The sequence below is a fragment of the Triplophysa rosa genome, linkage group LG4 (assembly GCF_024868665.1).
Source record: "Triplophysa rosa linkage group LG4, Trosa_1v2, whole genome shotgun sequence".
NCBI lineage: Eukaryota > Metazoa > Chordata > Actinopteri > Cypriniformes > Nemacheilidae > Triplophysa > Triplophysa rosa.
The window spans coordinates 3,729,162-3,748,819 of NC_079893.1; the positions used below are offsets into that span (position 1 = coordinate 3,729,162).

Genomic DNA, 19,658 nt, shown 5'->3' on the forward strand with positions numbered 1-19,658 from the left:
AATTACTAAGATGTACTTTCATAACGTACGCTATACAAGACTTTGAAAATAGGTGATCGGTTTAAATGGTTAAAAGCCACAAGCGTACTTAGAACTTACAAATTAGACAAACCGCTCATGTTGCCTTAGTTAACAAATGAGAAACCGGTTGAGCGAAGAGTTTTTTTATGTTTACAAAACCACAAAGCATAATGGTTCTCCGAAACGGGCGAATCTGTCTCTGCTCGGCTTGTCTCTATGGACCGGCGGTACGATTATAGCTGCATCGATCCCTGACATTCCCCGGTCTCATCTCACACACACTCTCTCTAGTACTTTACACAGCGCTCTCATGGCTTCTACCAACACCTGAGGCAGGGTCGCTTATACCTGTCAGCCTGATAAAGTCATTGATTAGAAATGGGACAAAATTACAGGATACAGATATCCAGTGCCTCTCTCAGTCTGTGTATCCGTTTCTTAGTTGTCTGTTTGGTCTGTAATGTCTTATTTAAATAAGAAATGTGAACGGGTGAACAGGAATTGGTTTGTGAATCTGTATATTCTTAAAATTTGAATACACTGTGTTTCAGTCGGGGCAAAATATGAGTCTTGGTGAGGTCATCTGATGTCTTTGTAATAAAACCAGGAACATGTATTAAAGGGATCGATCACCCAAAATTGAACATTCTTTCATCGGGTACACACCCTCATGTCATTTTAAACCTGTATGACTTTCTTCTGCACAAAACAAAAGATATTTTGAAAAGAGTGTCAGAAAGCGAACAACATTGAGTTACATTGTTTGACCACAAAACCCCTGGTACATTTCTCAAAATATCTTCTTTTGTGATTACAAGAGAAAAATGTATATAGAAGTTTTGAAGAACGTAAGGGTGAATAAAAGATGACAAGATTTATTTTTTAGGTGAACTGTTAATGAGGTAAAAATGGTCAAGTTTGAAGTTATATTGCCTTTATTTAGGTATTAGTTGTTACACATTCAAAACCTCTCTGGTTAGAGTCTGCGTTTCTCTGATTGTGTCTCGACACAGATGAGTATAAAACCAAGCACAGAGCCGTGACCGGCAGACGACGCGTGACTGCAAGAATGTGCACCCTTGACCCCATTTCACATGACGGACCTCCCAGGGGTCAAAGGTCATGAGGATTCACCCTTCTGTCCTCTGTCCTGAGATGTCAGAGCAGATTTCCTGCTACATTTATAATGCTAAGGAATTAAAAATGACTTCAGGACAAATCTGGGAATTTGCGACCATTAATGCACTGTTAAGAGTTTTAATGACCTTTCAATTGACCTTGGCAGTAACATGTTAATTTTTACGCCAAGACTACGTTCTGCTGAAGGATAAGGAATTTCCACCATGAATAATTTGTGTTGATGAAATCCAGGCGCCGAATTTTCCCCACAGCTCCCCTTTACATCGTCTTGGCCCCTACTAGAGAGATGTTTTTGCATAATTTCCATATCTATGTAAACAATGCAGATGGGATCATTTTGAGTTATTTGTTTTTTTAAAGGCAAGCAACTAAATGGAGTGTTTAATGATAAATATTTTTTTTTCATTTTTTCCATGTTTTCTTGATAATGTATTTGCCATAAATGGTTGGTAACCATATTTGAAGTATTTTTGCAAGGCATTGAAAAACATTATAACACCTTTTTTGTTTTACCTGCAATGTATTTTAGGTCTGTAAGAGTTTAACCTTTAGTTTGTTATCGGTTTATTATTTTCATACTCATTCTCTTTATTTTGACCCGATGACTGATGTTGTGGGTGTAATGTTCTGACTCTTTCTGTATTTATACAGCTGAAAAGACACACTCATGATATTCTCCGAAATTAGGTACTTTCCTGGAAGGTGAAACCCAGACTTGTTCCACCCCATTGGCCAGATAGCCAGCAATTAAAGGTTTTACCTAGAATTATTTTTGTCCTTAAAAGTTTCCCACAGATTTTCGCCTAGTTTCACAAGGGCCCAAAACTAAAATTAACACCTCCATTTAGTTTGCGTGATCATTTCTTTGGAGACCGGTACCAAGCTCCACCAGGTTTTAGAAGATTGTGGTTTATAAAGACGTTCACCTCAACACTGCACAGATCTTATGTCTTCTTGAGAATTTGTAAACACAAGGGAGGTCGAAGAATGTTTTTAGCGCAAATGTCCTTCATGAGGTCAGCAAGACATACTTAGTGGGTGATTCTGGATCTCTTATGGTGTGGCGAACTGATGATGAATGTTATGGTAATGGGTGGAGTAGTTTATCTGCGCACGCAGAATGTGTTCTTGGGTTTAACTGGTAGACGGAGTGCAACATATTGGACAAACAAAATTGTTAAATTGTTAAAGGAATAGTTCACACAAAAAGGAAAGCTCTGGTTTTTCGGTTGAACACGTTTAGCCAAACTGAAACCAAAACACACCCACAAGTGCTAAATTGTATTATAATATAATAATTAGGGCTGTCAAACGATTAATCGCATCCAGAATAAAAGTTTGTGTTTACATAATATATGCATTTATATATTATAAACACAAAAACACACACATACCTGTATATATATTTAAGAAATAATTAAATATATTTATTTATATTTACCAATAATTGAAATTATATATACTGTAAACATTTATTGATTTTTATATCTTTTTTAAACACATGCATGTATGTGTATGTTTCGAAATAGATAAAAATATGATTAATCACGATTAATCATTACATTTATGTATTTGGCAGATGCTTTTATCCAAAGCGACTTACACTACATTATACTGTACATTTGTTTTCCTGGGATTGAACCCATGACCTTGGCATTGCTAACGTCGTGCTTCAACCACTGAGCTAGCCTTGTGACTGGGTGGGTTTGGCAAAATCCTAACCTATTAAAAAGTGCTTGCAAACTTTGATAACAGTATTTCATCATTTTTTAAAAGTACAGTGTTTTTTCCATTTCCTGAAAAACGTATGAGGTTTTGAAAGGACAGTGCCAATATGTTAGGACATATTGTAGAACAATAACAAGGTCAATATGTTATTGTGCTTTTGGTTAATAATATATCATAACTAGATCGTTTTATGACGATGTTTTTGCAGCACAGGAAAAAGTCAAGTTCGAGGGAGGAAATAGTTTAGTATAGTTTATGCGTACAGGGTACATTAATCTCGATTATAAAAATAAAAAAACAGTAAAATGCTGTTTCCCATAATGCGTTTCGGTAGAAGTAACGTTTACAATTTTTGACCTTGCTGCTGTGCTAGCATTTGACACGTTTACGTTCTCAAGATGTCACAGTGTTTCCAACCTTATCTTAGGAGGTCATAGAGATCCTCTCCAGAATGCACAAGGTCTGTTAGATAGCCCTAATAAAACAACTCCCCCATTGCATTTGTCCGTGCAGTTTTATTTGGTAGCTGTAAAAGTTGGAGCCGTTTTTGATGGATCTAGCATCCTGTTCCCATCGCTGTTTCTGCTGAGTCTGCTGATGGCTTCTGAGCTTTGGCTGTTGTCTCTCTCGTGAAGGCCAGATGAATGGAGTTTGCGTGCGACGAGAGATGTCTGTTCTGATTCACTGGTGTTTGTGTTGCGTGAGATTATATTGTTGTGCTTTTGTGTGGTAAATTCAGCATGATTTGAATTGAATGTGTGTGTACGTGCGATTCAGTGCATGTCTGAAATTCATCTAAAATACAATGTAATGATCGCAAATTGGTTATACAGAAAATTGCTGTAATTACTTATTGTTAATTATTGTACTCAACAATCAAAAGTGAATATGTGATCTGTTGAAAGGACAGATGGTAGATTTATAAAGGTGGGCTCAGAATGGCCAAAAAACGCCTGTTTATTTGATTTGGCCGATATATTCACCTCATTTAACTTTGTTAATACGATAAAGCCAATATTTTCTTCTCTAGCACATTTCTGCTTGTTCCCACCGTAAATATAGATTTTTATTAAAGCACTGTGCTAAAGCGAAGGTTATACCATGGTACCGCCACATTACTTCTTTATAAGGGTTAGGTCATTTTATTTAGCATTTATGATGCAAAATAAAATGCAATTTTATATTATTTATATTTTTCCCATCAGCAACTCCTCTGTTGGTCAGAAGCAGCAGTGACCCCGCCCTCGCCCCGCCCCTGGAAGTGTTTTCATTCAACCCTGAGGAGATCATCAAACCCCAATCAACAGTAAGCAAACACACGTTTACACTTCTGATGTGCGATTCATGTGTGCACTTGTGCGTTTGTTTGCTTTCTTGTTTTTTCAGCTGTTGCAAAATATGAAGGCTGAAATGTTTAAGACTGCTTTTGTTTTGTGTATTGTCTTTCTAAACTGTCTTGATTGAGTTCTGATGTATTTAACTTGATCTTGTCTAAGAACATTCGTGGTTGTGTCGCAGTTGGGATTGTTTACAGTACTTTTTACTTTTACACAGTCATCCTTTTTGTCTTCTCCTGCCCTTCTGTTTTCATCCTCAAAGGTCTCATTTTTTATTGACAGATACTTTTAGAAATGTTTTTTTGTTCTGCACACAAAATATTTGGTGTAGTACGGTAGACATGACATTATCAAGTATGTTCATCTGGTTTTATTGCGTTCTACCACTCAAACCACTCAAACTGGAGCTCCCAATTTGTATACTTTTGCTAGTATAAAATGTACAAAGTTCACTTTTGACTGTGTAGTATTCAAGGAGTAGTACACCGTAAAATAAGGCTCCATAGACTTTGAAAGTAGGATAAGAATTACTATGTGAAGTCAATGGGGGTTTGTTTTGAAGTGAACTACTCCTTTAAAGGGATACTTCACCCAAAAATGACAATTCTGTCATCATTTACTCACCATCCAGTTGTTCCAAACCTGTGTAAATTTCTTTTTTCTAATGAACAAATAAAAAGATATTTGGAAGAATGTTAGCATTTTTAGTTCTGGGACATTGACTACCATAGTAGGACAAATTAAATGGTAGTCAAAGATCCCCCAGAACTGTTTGCTTTCCTAAATTCTTCAAAATATCTCATTTCATGTTTAACAGAACAAAAAATATACAATTTCTTTCTACTATGGTAGTGAATGATGTCCCAGAACTGAAAACTGCTAACATTCTTCCAAACATTGTTCTTTGTGTCTAAAAGAACAAAGAAATTGATACAGGTTAGAACAACATGAGGGTGAGTAAATGATGACATAATTTTTATTTTTGGGTGAACTGTCCCTTTAAGTATCAAGTAGACAAGTTCGTTTTTGCATACATGCGTTTTAGAAGCCCTAGTGCAAGGTGAGCAGTTTGTCTTACCATAGCACACTATTTGTCCACATTTGGCATACTTTTTTTTAGCATACTATGATTTAGGATGTGACATAGGATTTAATATACGAATTTAGATATAGTTTTACCAGCTCTTCACTGTCCTGAATTTTGTACTACTCTCAATATTTCACAGAATGTTTTGCAGCAAAAAGAGAAACGGAACCTTTTGATTCTGCCATTATTTAAATTTACACCATTCTCAGGCTCTTGAAAATGCTGAGTATATCAGGAGTACGTGCATAAAACTGTCCCATATCTCAGAAATATTATCATCAGAAAGGCAAAGAAAGGATGCCGATATTGTTTGAAATTCACAAGGCGTCTGCAGAATTACGGCTCATGGCAGTGAGCGACAGTAATCATCGCGGTGGAGTTCTCAATGACAGGGTGAGAGCACACTAATGCATCACGCCGCAGCACTTTTCAGACCAAGAGGATTCATAAATATGTGCGTCTTCTCCTGTCACCCGAATAAATATCTGCTTCCGTCATTGCCACCTCTGCAAATTCAGCTTTTTCTCACAGGCGTTCTCCCGCAGTCAGGTGTAGAATGATTAGAGATCTCGATTCCGACATGGTTTTGTTTGCTGGCCACTGTTGTTCACAAATAGGACGTGATCTTGGGTCAACATGGAACGTTGAAAGGCTTTCAAATTGATTTTGATTGTCTGTTTTATCGTTCATTTATTGAAAGTCATCCCAGTGATATGATATCGCTCCTCTGTTTCTTCATTGTTATATTTTAGTTGTGGTGTGGACTGTTTTCATACATTTACACAGACTTTTTATAGTTCTTGTGATCATCCTTGTGTTGAACGGACTTTAATCCTGAAGTCGACATTGATGCCGTTTACTCAACTTCTAAAATCAGGGGTCACGACTGGTTGATGGGAATATTATTTCAGGACCGGGAAAGGATGTTAAATGATGTCCTGTTAAGGCAAAATGTTGAATGTCGCTTTGTATAAAAAGCGTCTGCTGTGTGTTTATGCAATAAATTTAGATCAAACTACCGTAAGCTCTTAAAAACATCAACCAATCAGATTTAGGAATTTGGTTCAGACATAAATCCGTTTTGATTTTAGGAGAAGGTAAAAAAACCCTGTAAAAACGGAAATATTCCAGCAGTGGGGCGTCAGAAAAAACGTACAATTAATTACATTAACATTACATGACAATATTTTCATGTTATTTTGCACTAAACTTGTAAATTTGCAGTCTATTTCTGTAATTTGACATTTTTACAGCATTTAAAAAAAAACTTGGGAATTCTGTAAAATAAATAAATAAACGAGACATAGAGAATAGATTCAGGAATGCTAAGGAATAGGGTTTGGTCGATGATTGGTTGATGTGAATTTTGTTTCCGGTCCAAAGTCCTACTTTGATCAATCGCAAAGATGCTGTTAAACTGGGCAGCACCAAGAGGGTGAGTCGATCTACAGTCTAAAGAAGATTGAAAGGAGGGTCTTGTGGTTCTTGAAAACTCCCTTGAGGATGAGACCGTTAAACCCTGAGCGCCGCCTTCACAGGTATCCCGACTGAAGACAGAGTTACGGCAGGGATGGAGACCCCGCGGCACCCCAATCCCTTATCATCACTCCCAGAAGCCCACGCGGAGAGCTGGCGGTCTACTCCAGTGAGCCACGACACGGCGTTAAATAAGGGACGGTTACTGTGCTGCTGGCCTGTGCTGATTTCAGATGTATACACAGGAGAGCATTATAGCTATGAGAATGTGAGATGGTAATTTTTCCGAGACAAGACGGTTATTAGATGTTTTGGCGATGTTGTCTCGTGCATATTTCTTGAATCTTTCTTTCTCATTTTCTCTCTTTCTAGAACTTTGTTTATGTGGTATTTTATCCGAATGTTTTATGTAAATATAGTTGCTGTTGGGCATCTTTTGAGTTATCATGTACAGTACGTCGGCGATCAATCTTAGCTGTTATGATATCTCAGTCAGCTCGAGCGAGTTAGACGGACATGAGATGGACTGAAAGGTCACAGAGAAACACATTTGTGCTATAGACACACACACACACACACACACACACACAAAGCAAAATGCAGAATCTCATACAAACTCTCGTTAGGCTTTGACGTTTATTCAATTACCGCATTCCCCTGAGCTTTCCAACTGCTTATAAGTCTTGTGTAAACAGCCTGCACACCCCCAGAGTCAAGGACACACATATTTAATAAAAACTCTGCCAGCTGGCCTGATGGGTTTGACCATGAATGTTTTACTGCGTTTACTTCATGCATTAACTTCATCAAACAAAAAGAAAACTAGCCTTTTACAACAGTAAACATGATTTTTGATACACTTACAAAGAAGTACCAAAATGTGAACTTGTGCTTTTTAAAGCATTTTTATTTCTTTTTATATATTTGCATTTCATTTTTTTTTATAAATATAGCTCATTTTACAACTGGTGTATTTTTGAGTTCCATCCTGTAGGAAAATTAACCGTGATTTTATTATAGTAAAAGTAAAGTAACCCTTTGATTTACCATAGTTTTAATACAATATAAAAATGTAAATATAAATGGTTGAACTATTTTTACGATAGTGAGACAATGTTGTATTTGTGGTTACTATAGAAAAAAATGATTTGTTAGGGCTTGGCAATACATGTATATTTCAAGTACGATGGTCATCATCCATCACCACAACATTAAATCATCACAATACGGTTTTCTTTTATAAGGCGTGTTTTATAAAACATGGTGATACTACGGTACATTTAGGTCTTGACTATTTATCACTTTATCTTTTTGCGTTTACGCAGGCTTCAGTTGTCATCCAGCCATGTTTCCGTTAAAATGTCACTCTCTATAGTCCTGGTGTACTAAATAAAGACTGAAGAAGCACATTAACAATAGCCCACTGATTCCTTCGCCCCACGGCCTTCTGCAGCATGTGGCCTGACGGGGGATAATCACTCACCGCTCTAATAATCTAGGTCACTTTTTGTGTGTGTCCCGTGAGTGGGGGTCCCATGTGTTTGTGTGTGCCTTGGGTGGAGTACAGGGTACGTTACTGGACCATCATTAGTGACAGATCCACGCTGAGAGAAGTGGATGTTTCTCTTTCCTGGTGCTTTTTTTTTGTGTTGGTGTTTATGTTTGCTTAATTTGCATTTTGTCTCCTAATCTATCGCTATATCCAGGTGAGATGCTAATCGCTTCAAACAACAGATAGAAACTGAGAATGAGCAATAACAAACACACAGTAAAGTGTTTCATTGGTCAACTATGTTTAGTTTAAGGGACCGGTTTAATTTGTGCTAAATAGGGGACATTTGGATTCTGTGTTGTTGTGTTGGGTCCTCGGGGGGGGGGGGGGAAGCGAAAGTAGTGGTAATTGTATATTTTGTGTTGACAGGAAACCGGTCATGCAACGACTTTGAAGGGAGGGGCCATGGACAAACCCAAAGTGGATGTCCCGAATACCACGGCTGGAAAAATCGAAATGAGGTGAGAGAGAGTCTGTGTGTGGGTATAGGTTGTGAAAGATCAGTTTGGAATAATCGGTCATGAGATTATGTGTGGCCTTTGTTTTGAATGGTTCTTTGTTGTTGGATTAAGGTTACGTTTGTTTTAATACAGATATTTTTACTTGTGTATTTATGCTAGTGCTGTCAATTGATAAAAAAAATCTGATTAATCACACATAACATTAATGTTTTTAAATATACATTTACGTTCTAATAAATTCACATTTAATCTCCATATTAATGTAGAAACAACAGATTTCTTTAACAACATCATTTTATGAATGAAAGCCAACATTCTGATATTAGTACTGCAACTAATGTCTCTATTAAATGTATTATTTGTATCTTTATTTTAACATTATTAAATATATTCTTTATAGCTTTATTTTAACATTAATTATAGCCATTTAAAATTGGAATACAGTATAGTTGAGAGCAATCAGCAAAAATACAGGAACTGAATTAAGTTCTCAAACGCATTACAGTCTTTAATTCTGTATTTAATTTAGAATTTGGTATTAAAGCTACAAAACACATTGAATTCCTCTTTTCTTTTGTTCTTTGATTAACTTCAGTGACAGAAGTCACAGCAGCAGGTTTAAGAATGATGACGCCCTTTCCCATTTTCACAACTCTTTGCATTCATATAGGGCTTTATTTAGCACGTTGAAATATGTGCTTAGAAAATATTAGACAAAACAGGCTTTCTGACATAATCTTGTGTGGTTTTGTTCATTCAAGCACGAAAGAGAACTTAATACTGGTGCGGTGTCTGCCCGAGATTCAGTGACGCAGCCTTTAGGGACTGTATACTCCAGACGGGACTTACTCCAGACGGGACTGCTGTCGCGTTGCGTTTTGCCGAGTCCCACCGCTAGAAGCTGTCTATCTACACTGAAGCGTCAAAGCTACTGTTTCAAATCGCGCTTAAATGGTTTAAAGGACTTTACATGAAAGAGAGCGTGATTATATAATGTAATGCTAGACAAAGGATGACAAAATAAACGGATGCTGCGCGTTAATTGCGTTAAATATTTTAACGCGTTAATCTAAAAAAAAATAATCGCATGCGTTAACGCATTAAAGTTGACAGCCCTAAAATATACATTTATTTATTTTGTTATATTTATATAAATGTACATTTTAAGTGTTCACATAGCTATTTATAATGTACCAGAAATTGCGTTTCAGTTTTTATTTTTTATAGGTCCGTGCATCGATTAATCGCAATTAATCGCTTTCAGAATAAAAGTTTGTGTTTACAGAATACAAGTCTGTTTAATTTGCATATTAATTTTGAATTTATAAAGACAAACACATACATGTATATATTTAAGAAAAATATAAAAATCAATAAATGTTTATATATAATTTAAATTAAATATAAACTATTTCCTTAAAGCCATTTTGTATTTTGTGTAGCACTTCAGAACTATATTCTTTGGTTTTATCCATTGTGATAAATGATTAAGGGGGTTTGGGCTTTGTGTTACTAATATCTATTCTCTTGCGCAACAAGAAGTCATGACTGGACAACATCATGTTTCTAGTCACCTTGGTGTGCTAAGAAAATTTAAATATCAATAGGAATATACTTGGGATATTTTTTTCATAATGTGATATTCTCCCCACTTCAAATTGTTTTACTTGAATGAAATTTTGGAATTTTTTAGATTTACAGTTTAGGCATGCATAAAACTCCTCTTTAATGCGATGTGCAGATTTTATTTTTTAAAAGCCATTTTATGCTTCTCTATAGCAGCTTTTAAGAACTAAAACTGATCTTAGATCCGCGTGAAAAATAAACCTGATTTCAGTTCAGGTTCACTTTACACTAACACCTACTCTGACGCTCAGATCTTGTAAACTGCTGTAATATTGGAAGCTTGTGTGTGTGCTCACGTTTCATCATTTTGAATCCTAATATGTACACTTGTTGCCATAGCCACGGCGCAGCAGACGTGAGCACAGCACGTTTTCTCCACGGGTGCCGTGGCTCTTATCACAGGTCATGTGACCTCATCTCTTCTCCCTGAGAGAGGGATGGAGTTTATCTCCTGTCGCTCTTCACTGCTTCTGTCAATCAGCATTACTGATACACACACACTTGTACAGCTCATTAAACACTGAAGCGCTTTACTGCAGAGCATCACCTTGGCTGAGAGGCCGGAGCGTCGCCTGAGTTTCCATCACCATTGAAAAAGCCTGTTTACACCAAGGACGATTACGGTAGCTGTAAAGTAAAAAAAATCTTTCTAAATTCAGGAAAATAGAGGATTCCGCCTCAACTAAAGCAGTAAAATACAGAGAAACAATTTTGTTGAGCGATTGAATTTTTCCAGATGACACAAAATTGACAGCCAATTAAATTCCATTTGAAATGAAAGGGATCGCATGTTTAGCACGCGAAACATCAGTGCACAGGCTTGGACTAAACAATGTTATTATCTGTATGTGATGTTTAAATACTTGTCTTGGTAATGCACCAGGCAGATCAAAAAAGGAATGTTACGCTTCTCAATGCTTGTGTAATTGGTTGAATTTGTTTATAAATGTGACATCGCGCTGACAATCGTCATGAAGTCTGGTGCACATTGCAACTTCTTGTGCCAAGAAACAAGGGATATTTTTTTTTACAAACAACTATTGGCCAATTTTAATATTGATATTAAGCATTTGCTTACTTATTTGAAGTTAAAATAAATCTATGACTTAAAAAATAGACTGCCGCGTCAACAAATCATTTCAAATGAACATGAATTAAATCCATTTAAGAATCAACAGGTCATCATGAAGAGAGGCATAAAGACTAAAGAAAGAAAGAAAGAAAGACAGAAAACATGTCAACCTTTAACATGTCAAATTGGTTTGTTACAGAGATGGACAACACTTAAGTGTTTAACTCTCAAGTATCCATACTTGGTGTAAAAAGTATGCTATGCTTTATACACTGATGTGTATCTTGAATGAACCATAGTCACACTTGACTTTTCGTTCCATTGACTTCCATTCATACGCATGCGAATGCGTCAGACCGGAAACGCAAGCCCGTCCAGACATATTTCACATTTCGCTGCGTGGCAAAGTACTAGTGCTGTGAACTCTGACCTGCGAATTCGCGTCACGTGAGTGCGTGAGACCAATAGAAGATCAAAACGTCACAGCGTAACCTCTCGGTACAGAAATGTAAAGATGGAGGAATCGCTCCTGCCCATTTTTGCAGCACCGTCCGATGGAATTTCGCATGCTCAGTGTAGTCTGACCGCGGCCTAAATCGTTTCTTGTACACTTCATGAAAAGAGTGCTGTACAAGTAAGGATTCATTTTAGAAAGCACAGTTTGCTAGGTTTTGGAACGGAGCTCAAGTGGGTGTCAGGACGGTGTGTAACTGTGATTGAAGCTTTCGAAAAGTCTTTTCTCTGGCAGAGATGGAAGAGTTTGAATCATCTCTCATCTTCTAGCTTTTATTAGGATGAGAGATGCAGGTGAACACCTTTGCCTTTGGCTCTCCTCGCACACACTCAATGGTGGTGACTGGAGCTTTTAGGTCATTTATTTGGCCATTAATGTCATCCCGCAGGATAAAAGAGCAAATGGGTTTTGGTATGTGTCTGTGTGTGCGAACAAGAGTACGAAGCGGTGGCAAAAAATAACTGTTTGTAAAAGGTCAATATTTTCCCCCTGGAATAGATTATTTAGACCACAGAACATTTCCGAAATGTTTTTTTACTTGTTTTATATAAGTTTGTTCAAGAAATGTGATCAAAACAGGTTGAAGATCCTGTGTGTCATTTTTAGGAGGATCTATTGACAGAAATGCAATGTAATATACATAACTATGTGTTCGGAGGTTTATAAAGACCTTACATGATGATACGTTATGTTTTTATTACCTTAGAATGAGCGATTTCTATCTATATACACCGCGGGTCCCCTTACAGGGAATTCGCCATGTTGTTTCTACAGTAGCCCTAAAGGGACAAACTGCTTTACAGAGGGCGTTTTGTAAATACGTTATCTCCTTCGGCAAAGAAGCGAAAACGTGACGACATCTTAGTCCTTTGTCAGCCACCGTAGTGCTTCGAAAGGGAGGGGGAGGGGGGGAGTGAGCCGTTGGTTGCAATTTATGACCTTTCCTCTAGATGCCGCTAAAATTCACACACTAGGCCTTTAAATGAAATGCATTACATTATTAAATGATATTTAACAACTCACTATAAAATGGGTTGAATCCCACCTTTATTAACAAAAACATGATTTTTTTCATGTTGACACCACGTGTTAAATTTTGGAACACAAAAATCATAAACTGTCACATGACCCAACCCAGACGTTTAGTAGATACTTAGACATTCAGTAGACACTTAGGACGTCATGAGTTAAATCGAGGCAAATTTTTTGAAAGGACCTTTACAGATTATCAAAACTATTTGTGACACACGGATACGTGTTTTTCTGTGTCTTTGGTGTGTTATAAGTTGCCCATGCATGTATTAGACACATAAAATTGCAAAAATTAAAGTGTGGGAACAAAAGATGCATTCTATCTAAAGGCGAATGCTCACCCAGACCTGCCTGAAACGCCTCGTGTAACCACACCCCCACAAATCTACGTCAGCTCGTGGTATGAGTTGACTAAGACCGCCCAAATGTATACGCAAGTATACGCATGTATACGCCCAAATGTATAGGCAAGCCCAAATGTATACACAATTACCGCCCAAATGTATACGCAAATTGTCAGTACAATTGAAGAGGAACCTGATGTTCCAAATATGGTAAGAGGCGTTACATTTCCGTCACACGCTTGCAGTATTCCACCAATCACTACGCACTGGTTAACTGGCCAATCATAGCACACCTCGCTTTTCAGAGCCATGAGCTTTGTAAAAAATCTGCGTGTTTCAGAGAGCAGATACAAACATGCACGGTTTGCGGATAATACAGCATTTTTAAACCTTAAATCGTGTGTACACATTGCATTACATGTAAAACCAACGATAATATTCGTTTTAGCCGTGTCATGTGACCCCTTTAAAGGTTCTGGATCTAACATTAACGCTCATGCGTGAGACGCGCTCAAACATCCAAACGCCTCCGTTTAGGGCATGTTTATATAGAAAAATTATGATAAAGTAGTGCCGCGGCATAGAAAGGCACATTCTGTGTGAATGGCTGGTCACAGTGCAACAGTGAAAAGGGACCCCACTGAAACAGTGTCGCGCTGCGCCGCGTTCCGCACGTTGTTTAAGCGACATACACCGGTAATGCAGTATATTAAAAATTCATATCATAACAAAAATACACACCGGTATTCGGTATGAACCGGTATATCGCCCAACCCTAATCCAGAATAACCTAGCAACTGCAAAGCATTTTTCACAAGCATAATGACACATTTTTTTGAGAAAACGTACAAATTTTGTTCATTTCATATGTGTAGGTGTGTATCTACAACCCACTTCCTGGTCAGGGGAGAGCTGATTGAACGCTGCAATGTTACACACACACACACACACACACACACACTTTTCTTTACCTTCAAGCCTGATACATGGTGCGGGTTGCTCTCAACCTGGGGACACCAGAACCCACTCCATTGATATCCAAGACAGCGTAATGACCGTTTGCCTTGTCATTTTGACATGTGACTGTAATTCTGCTAATGTAATTGTGTTTCGCCCAAAGTTTCCACTTCCAAAGTGTATTTTTCAGTTTTTTGAAGTTGTTTTCCACTTTTCCGCCAAGAAAAATGCTACCGCCGTGACCAGATATTTTTGTTTTTCCGCAGCAAGCTCACCCGGACTGTGGAGATCTCTGGAGACATGGGGCCTCTGGGAATTAAAGTTATACCCTATTCTTCATCCCTGAGCGGAAGGTAAACCGCAAACACACACATTTACTCGTGTAAAGCTCACACACTTACGTGATGATAGATAAAAATGAGGTGCGCTTTCTTATATTCCAGTTTAATGTGCTGAGGCGGTTCTGAGCAGGCCATTTTTAAGGTTGGCTTACTTAATTCACCCAAAAGTGAAAATTCTGTTATCATTTATTCGCCCTCATGTCATTTCCAACCTGTATGAGTTTCTTTCTTCTGCAGAACACCGAAGATATTTTGAGAATGTTGGTAAACATACAACATTGGCCCTCATTGACTGCCATTGAATGGACACAAAACATTTTTCTAAATACCGTCTTTTGTTGTCTACTTAAGACTCGTATACAGGTTTCGAACAACAGGAGGGTGAATAAATGATGACAGAATTTTATTTTTGGATGGGCTATTGCGGTTCTGTTTGTTTGCATGATTTGACATCAACGTCTGGCCCAACCAGTGGCGTTACTTTTGGGACGAAACCGATATTGAATATTGTTAAAGAAATTAATTTGCTTTACTCTAGTACACTTTTGTGTACACTTTCATGTTCATTTCAATTTTCAATCGGTTTCGCCAATGATAAACACATGCACACACCCACGGACACACACAAGAAGTAGGAAGGTGTAGGTCATAAGCTCAGGGCTCGGGGACAAGGACGCACACACACGCTACAAGACAGGAAGTCCTCCCTCGGTGGACGGTGACATACTTCCTGTTGTTGGGGTCTGTGTGTCCTGGTGTGGACCGGATGGAAGTAGACTCACTCTCTCTGTAGGTGGGCAGGACTGGTGAACTGCTTTCGGTCTGGGGTGTGAACGTCTCAAAGAAAACCTTGAAGTGTTTAAGGAAGTCGCAGCAAATTAAAATCCTGTGTTTAGGTGATTTTCGCTGTGGGTGTCACTGATACTGTTAGCATGAGATGTCTGGACACAAAACAGGAAGACTAGAAGAACTTTAATGTGAGAAAAGACAAATGTGATGTAGATTTAGTGATGCACAACAGTGTTAAAGGGATTGTTCACCCAAAAATGAAAAAAATGTATTCGCACTTATGTCATCCCAGATGTATATTGGATGTAAATTAAAATGCCGTCATGTTATTTTCTTATGTGGGCACCAAAATGTTGATGCTCTTAAAAGCACATGCTGATAAAAAATTTTTTTAAAACTCCAGTGGCTTAAATGTCTTTTAAACTTTTATTTTTAATATAATCATTTTATTTACAACATATTTAATATTTTTAATATATTTAATTTTTATTTAGTACTGTTAAAGGCCTAAACAAGCACATCTGAGTTGTTGATAAATTTATAATCTCATTGGTTCTTGCGTGTCAAAATATTACATGCAATAACTATTTGACGTTATTGATGTGTTGCCATATTTGACTTTTGGGAATAATGGGAATAATTTGCTTTAATTATTGTTTTTACTTAGTTTTTATTTAATAATTTATCTATTTGTCTTTTAAAGTTTTTATCGTTCATCAAAAGTAAAGCTAATGAAGAATTTATGTGCTAACCACCAGGTCTCAACTCTGATCAAATTGATTTATTGCTATTCTAAAGCTGCAGTGTTAAACCTTTAATACAAACAAGATGGCAGTTTTATTTACATTTTAGTCTAGATTCATTAACAGTCGATCTTTAGGGTGATAAAACAAAAATATTTTAAATGGAGATTTTTCAGTTTGAATTCTGACATTACTGACGTTGAACTTATTTTTCTGTCATCAGGACTCTGGGTCTACACATCCGATCGGTGGAGGAGAACAGCCGCTCTGAGCGAGAGGGCATCTTTAAAGATGACGAGTGCATCGTTCAGATCAACGACGTGGAGTTAATAGACAAGTCTTTTGCTCAGTGAGTGTTCCACTCTTCCATCCATCACACATTCATCTCCCCACTTCATTCTCTACTTTTAACATTCGTCTTCTGTGTTGTTTTCTCTTTCATACGAGAGTTTTAGTGCTATTACTTCACCATGCACCGCAAGTGTGGAATTGCTCTATTAGGTGACATCAACGTATCGGACAGCCTTCAGCGCTAAATGAAGTGGTGCTATTAGAGTACAAGTCAGAGAAATGTTGTGTTAGAAAGAAAAAATAACACAATTACAAAAGATGGTGGATTTTATTTCTTTGTGGCATCCTCAAGTGAACTCTGAAAAGTTCTGCTTTCTTTTATCAATGTGCAAATATATTGATAATAAATATTTCTTTTGTAATATTGTTAGAATATTTATAGTATCTCTTTTTTAAAATACTTTGTTTGAGATAAACATGAGCATAATTTGCTCTTGACTTTGCAGGTCCCAGGAGGTGTTTCGTCAAGCGATGTCCTCCTTTAAAGTGCGTTTGCAGGTGCTTCCAGTTTACAACAAGCTCCGCTATGAAAAGAGCTTAATCGGGCAACTTTTTAACGACACCGATCCTAACCTGGCAGTCCCTAAACCTAAGAGTCCCTTCCTGGTCCGAAAACTCGGCCCCGGCACTGCCACGACGCCATCTCCGGAGCCCCCTTTTTCACAGACCCCGCCCCTAAAAGAGGAGGAGCTTCCTCTAGCGAGAAACACCCCAGTGGAGATGCGCAAAGACACGCCCTCTCCTCCTGTCAGCGTGTCGCCAATGCTAAGAGATCGTAGCGAGAGCCCCGCCCCCAAAAAGACGCCAGCCCTCGCCACACTGGTTAATACGATCAATAAAAAGTCCGGGAAGAAAATGAGGATCGATTTGAAGAAAGGTAAGTTAGAGTTAAGAGTGTGAAAGTACTAACTAACAGAAATAAAGTAAAGCACCCTTTTTAAAATAAGGTCCCGTTGTAATTTTCATTTATTGTCCTGTGAAGTTAAACAAGGATTGTGCGAATCTTGTCGTCATGTTGGCTTTGAGCAGAAAGGGTTAAACTGTGTCCAAAAGGTGCAGTGGTGAACAGTACCTTTGTCAAAAGTGATGTGTATCAACTCTCATTCTTTGTTCCTTCCTTCTCTTTCTCGCTTTATCTCTGGTCTCAGCTGATTGACAGCTGCTATTGTTTAATACTTTAATGTCACATGTTCTTCTGGGAGATGAGATTTTATCACTCGCCATCTTTAGTGTGCCGGATAGGCCTATGTGCTCTATGACAGCTTTAAGTCAAGAGTGTGTGTGTGTGTGTGTGTGTGTGTGTGTGTGTGTGTGTGTGTGAGAGAGAGAGAGTGAATGAGAGGGAGAAAGCACAGATCTTGGCTTCAATAACAACACATTTCCCTGCGGACGAGAGGATCGAGGGATCCGCTGTCTTAGTATGACATTCTGTAAACGTTTGCTTCTGTTTATTTTTTTGTCTGTATTTGTCCGAAAAAAAAATCTCAATTTCAAGTTCACTCCAAAAATAAAAACCATTTTGCAAAATAATAATAAATACATACATATTTAATTTTACATCATGGTAGTCCATGTGGCCTTGAATTTATGCTAAAAATCTCTAGATTCAGCCGTCTTGTATTATTATTTTTAACCATTTTTATTCGTATTTACATTTTTGACATTACAAAGTATTTAAATGTTTTATTTTTGTTGTTAATTTATGCAGATTTAAAGGAATTGTGTAACGGTACAGTTTTTTAATCCAGTTACAGTATTAATAATCTGAGGAATTTATCCCAGTTCTTATTCAAAATAGTTTTTATTTTGGCAAAAGCCGCTCTGATATCAAACCTTTCCCATCTTCTCTTTAGCGAGTGTTTCAGCTTTCTGAAATGATTTATATACAGCGCCACCTTTTGTCATTGTTTTATATCAGTCCACTTTAACTCTATATCTCGTCCCGCATCTTTCTCTTTCGCCTCCTGTAGACATGTTGGCGTGTGAAATTAAAGTGCAGGGCTGTCTAATCTCTGAGTAAGCATTTATCAGCGCGCCGGGCTGTTTCAGACATTTTAAGAGAAATCCAGAGCTTCAACACGAACGAGGGTGTAAAGCACCAATCAGCATTCAGACCTGATCTTGGATCAGTTGAGCCGTATGCTGTCAATAAAGATCTTAAAATGTTGAAAAAGTCAAAATTTCTGAAAATCTGTATCTGTTACAATTGATATACATACTGGATGGGTCATGATCATGTGCAGTCCTGCATAAATCAGTCAGAGGCGTGGAGTTATTTAACTCGCTCAATGCCAGAGAAGTGCAAATTCAACGATGCTTGAGCTATAATAAAAATTTGGTTTATCAAAGTTAAGATGTGGAGTACACCAGCAGGTTATGCATCAAGCAAAACGGTTAAGATCATATACAGTCAAACATATGTTGTATTAAACCACTGCTAAATATGTTTCTTTTCAGCTACGTTCATTTCAAGAATAATTTCATTAGTTATCATTATTCTTGTCAGTGAATTTGCCTTAAGAGTTTGAATAGTTTTTAGGATGTTAAGAAACACTGAAATGCTAGCTAGGTAGCATTGGTTTAGCGAAAACAAAAACATGCTCCCAGCAGTGTTATTTGTTGCAGTAATGAACTTTTGCTGTGTGTTTGGGTGGAGGTTTGGATATTTGAGCTTGCTGTGTCTGAAGTCGCTCAGTCATTTTTTATCAAGTTCACCATATCAGCAGTGATGGAACGAAATGTTTGAATGCTGGTGTATTCCTGCACGCTTCAGAGATCTGTATCTTTTAGAAACTGCTTTGTACCTAATTTTGAATATAACCTTAATAATAATCATCATACAGTAATATCATATATTTTTATTTACAATTTATTTTATATAATGTCTTGAAACGTTCCAGAGCACTATTTACGCAGATCGACAGATGACATTGAGCGTACATAGCGCCCTCAGGTCACCGTTGATTACTTGTCACATTGAATGCTAAATAAATAAATTGAAAATAAAAATATTCAAATGAAAGGCGAATTCCAAACAGAAGTGAACTCACTTATGTTGTTCTACCTTTGAAGGGCAGAACCCTTTGA

At 37.5% G+C, this 19,658-nt stretch overlaps 1 protein-coding gene across 1 annotated transcript in view; it reads left to right on the plus strand.

The window, feature by feature from the left end:
- pard3ba (par-3 family cell polarity regulator beta a) overlaps nt 1-19,658 on the plus strand; it is a 126,424-nt gene that overhangs the window by 33,951 nt on the left and 72,815 nt on the right. The window contains exons 4-8 of the mRNA XM_057332435.1: nt 4,095-4,195; nt 8,711-8,802; nt 14,614-14,700; nt 16,444-16,569; nt 17,018-17,448. Of these exons, the coding sequence (XP_057188418.1) occupies nt 4,095-4,195; nt 8,711-8,802; nt 14,614-14,700; nt 16,444-16,569; nt 17,018-17,448 (837 nt within the window). The remainder of the gene's footprint in view (nt 1-4,094; nt 4,196-8,710; nt 8,803-14,613; nt 14,701-16,443; nt 16,570-17,017; nt 17,449-19,658) is intronic.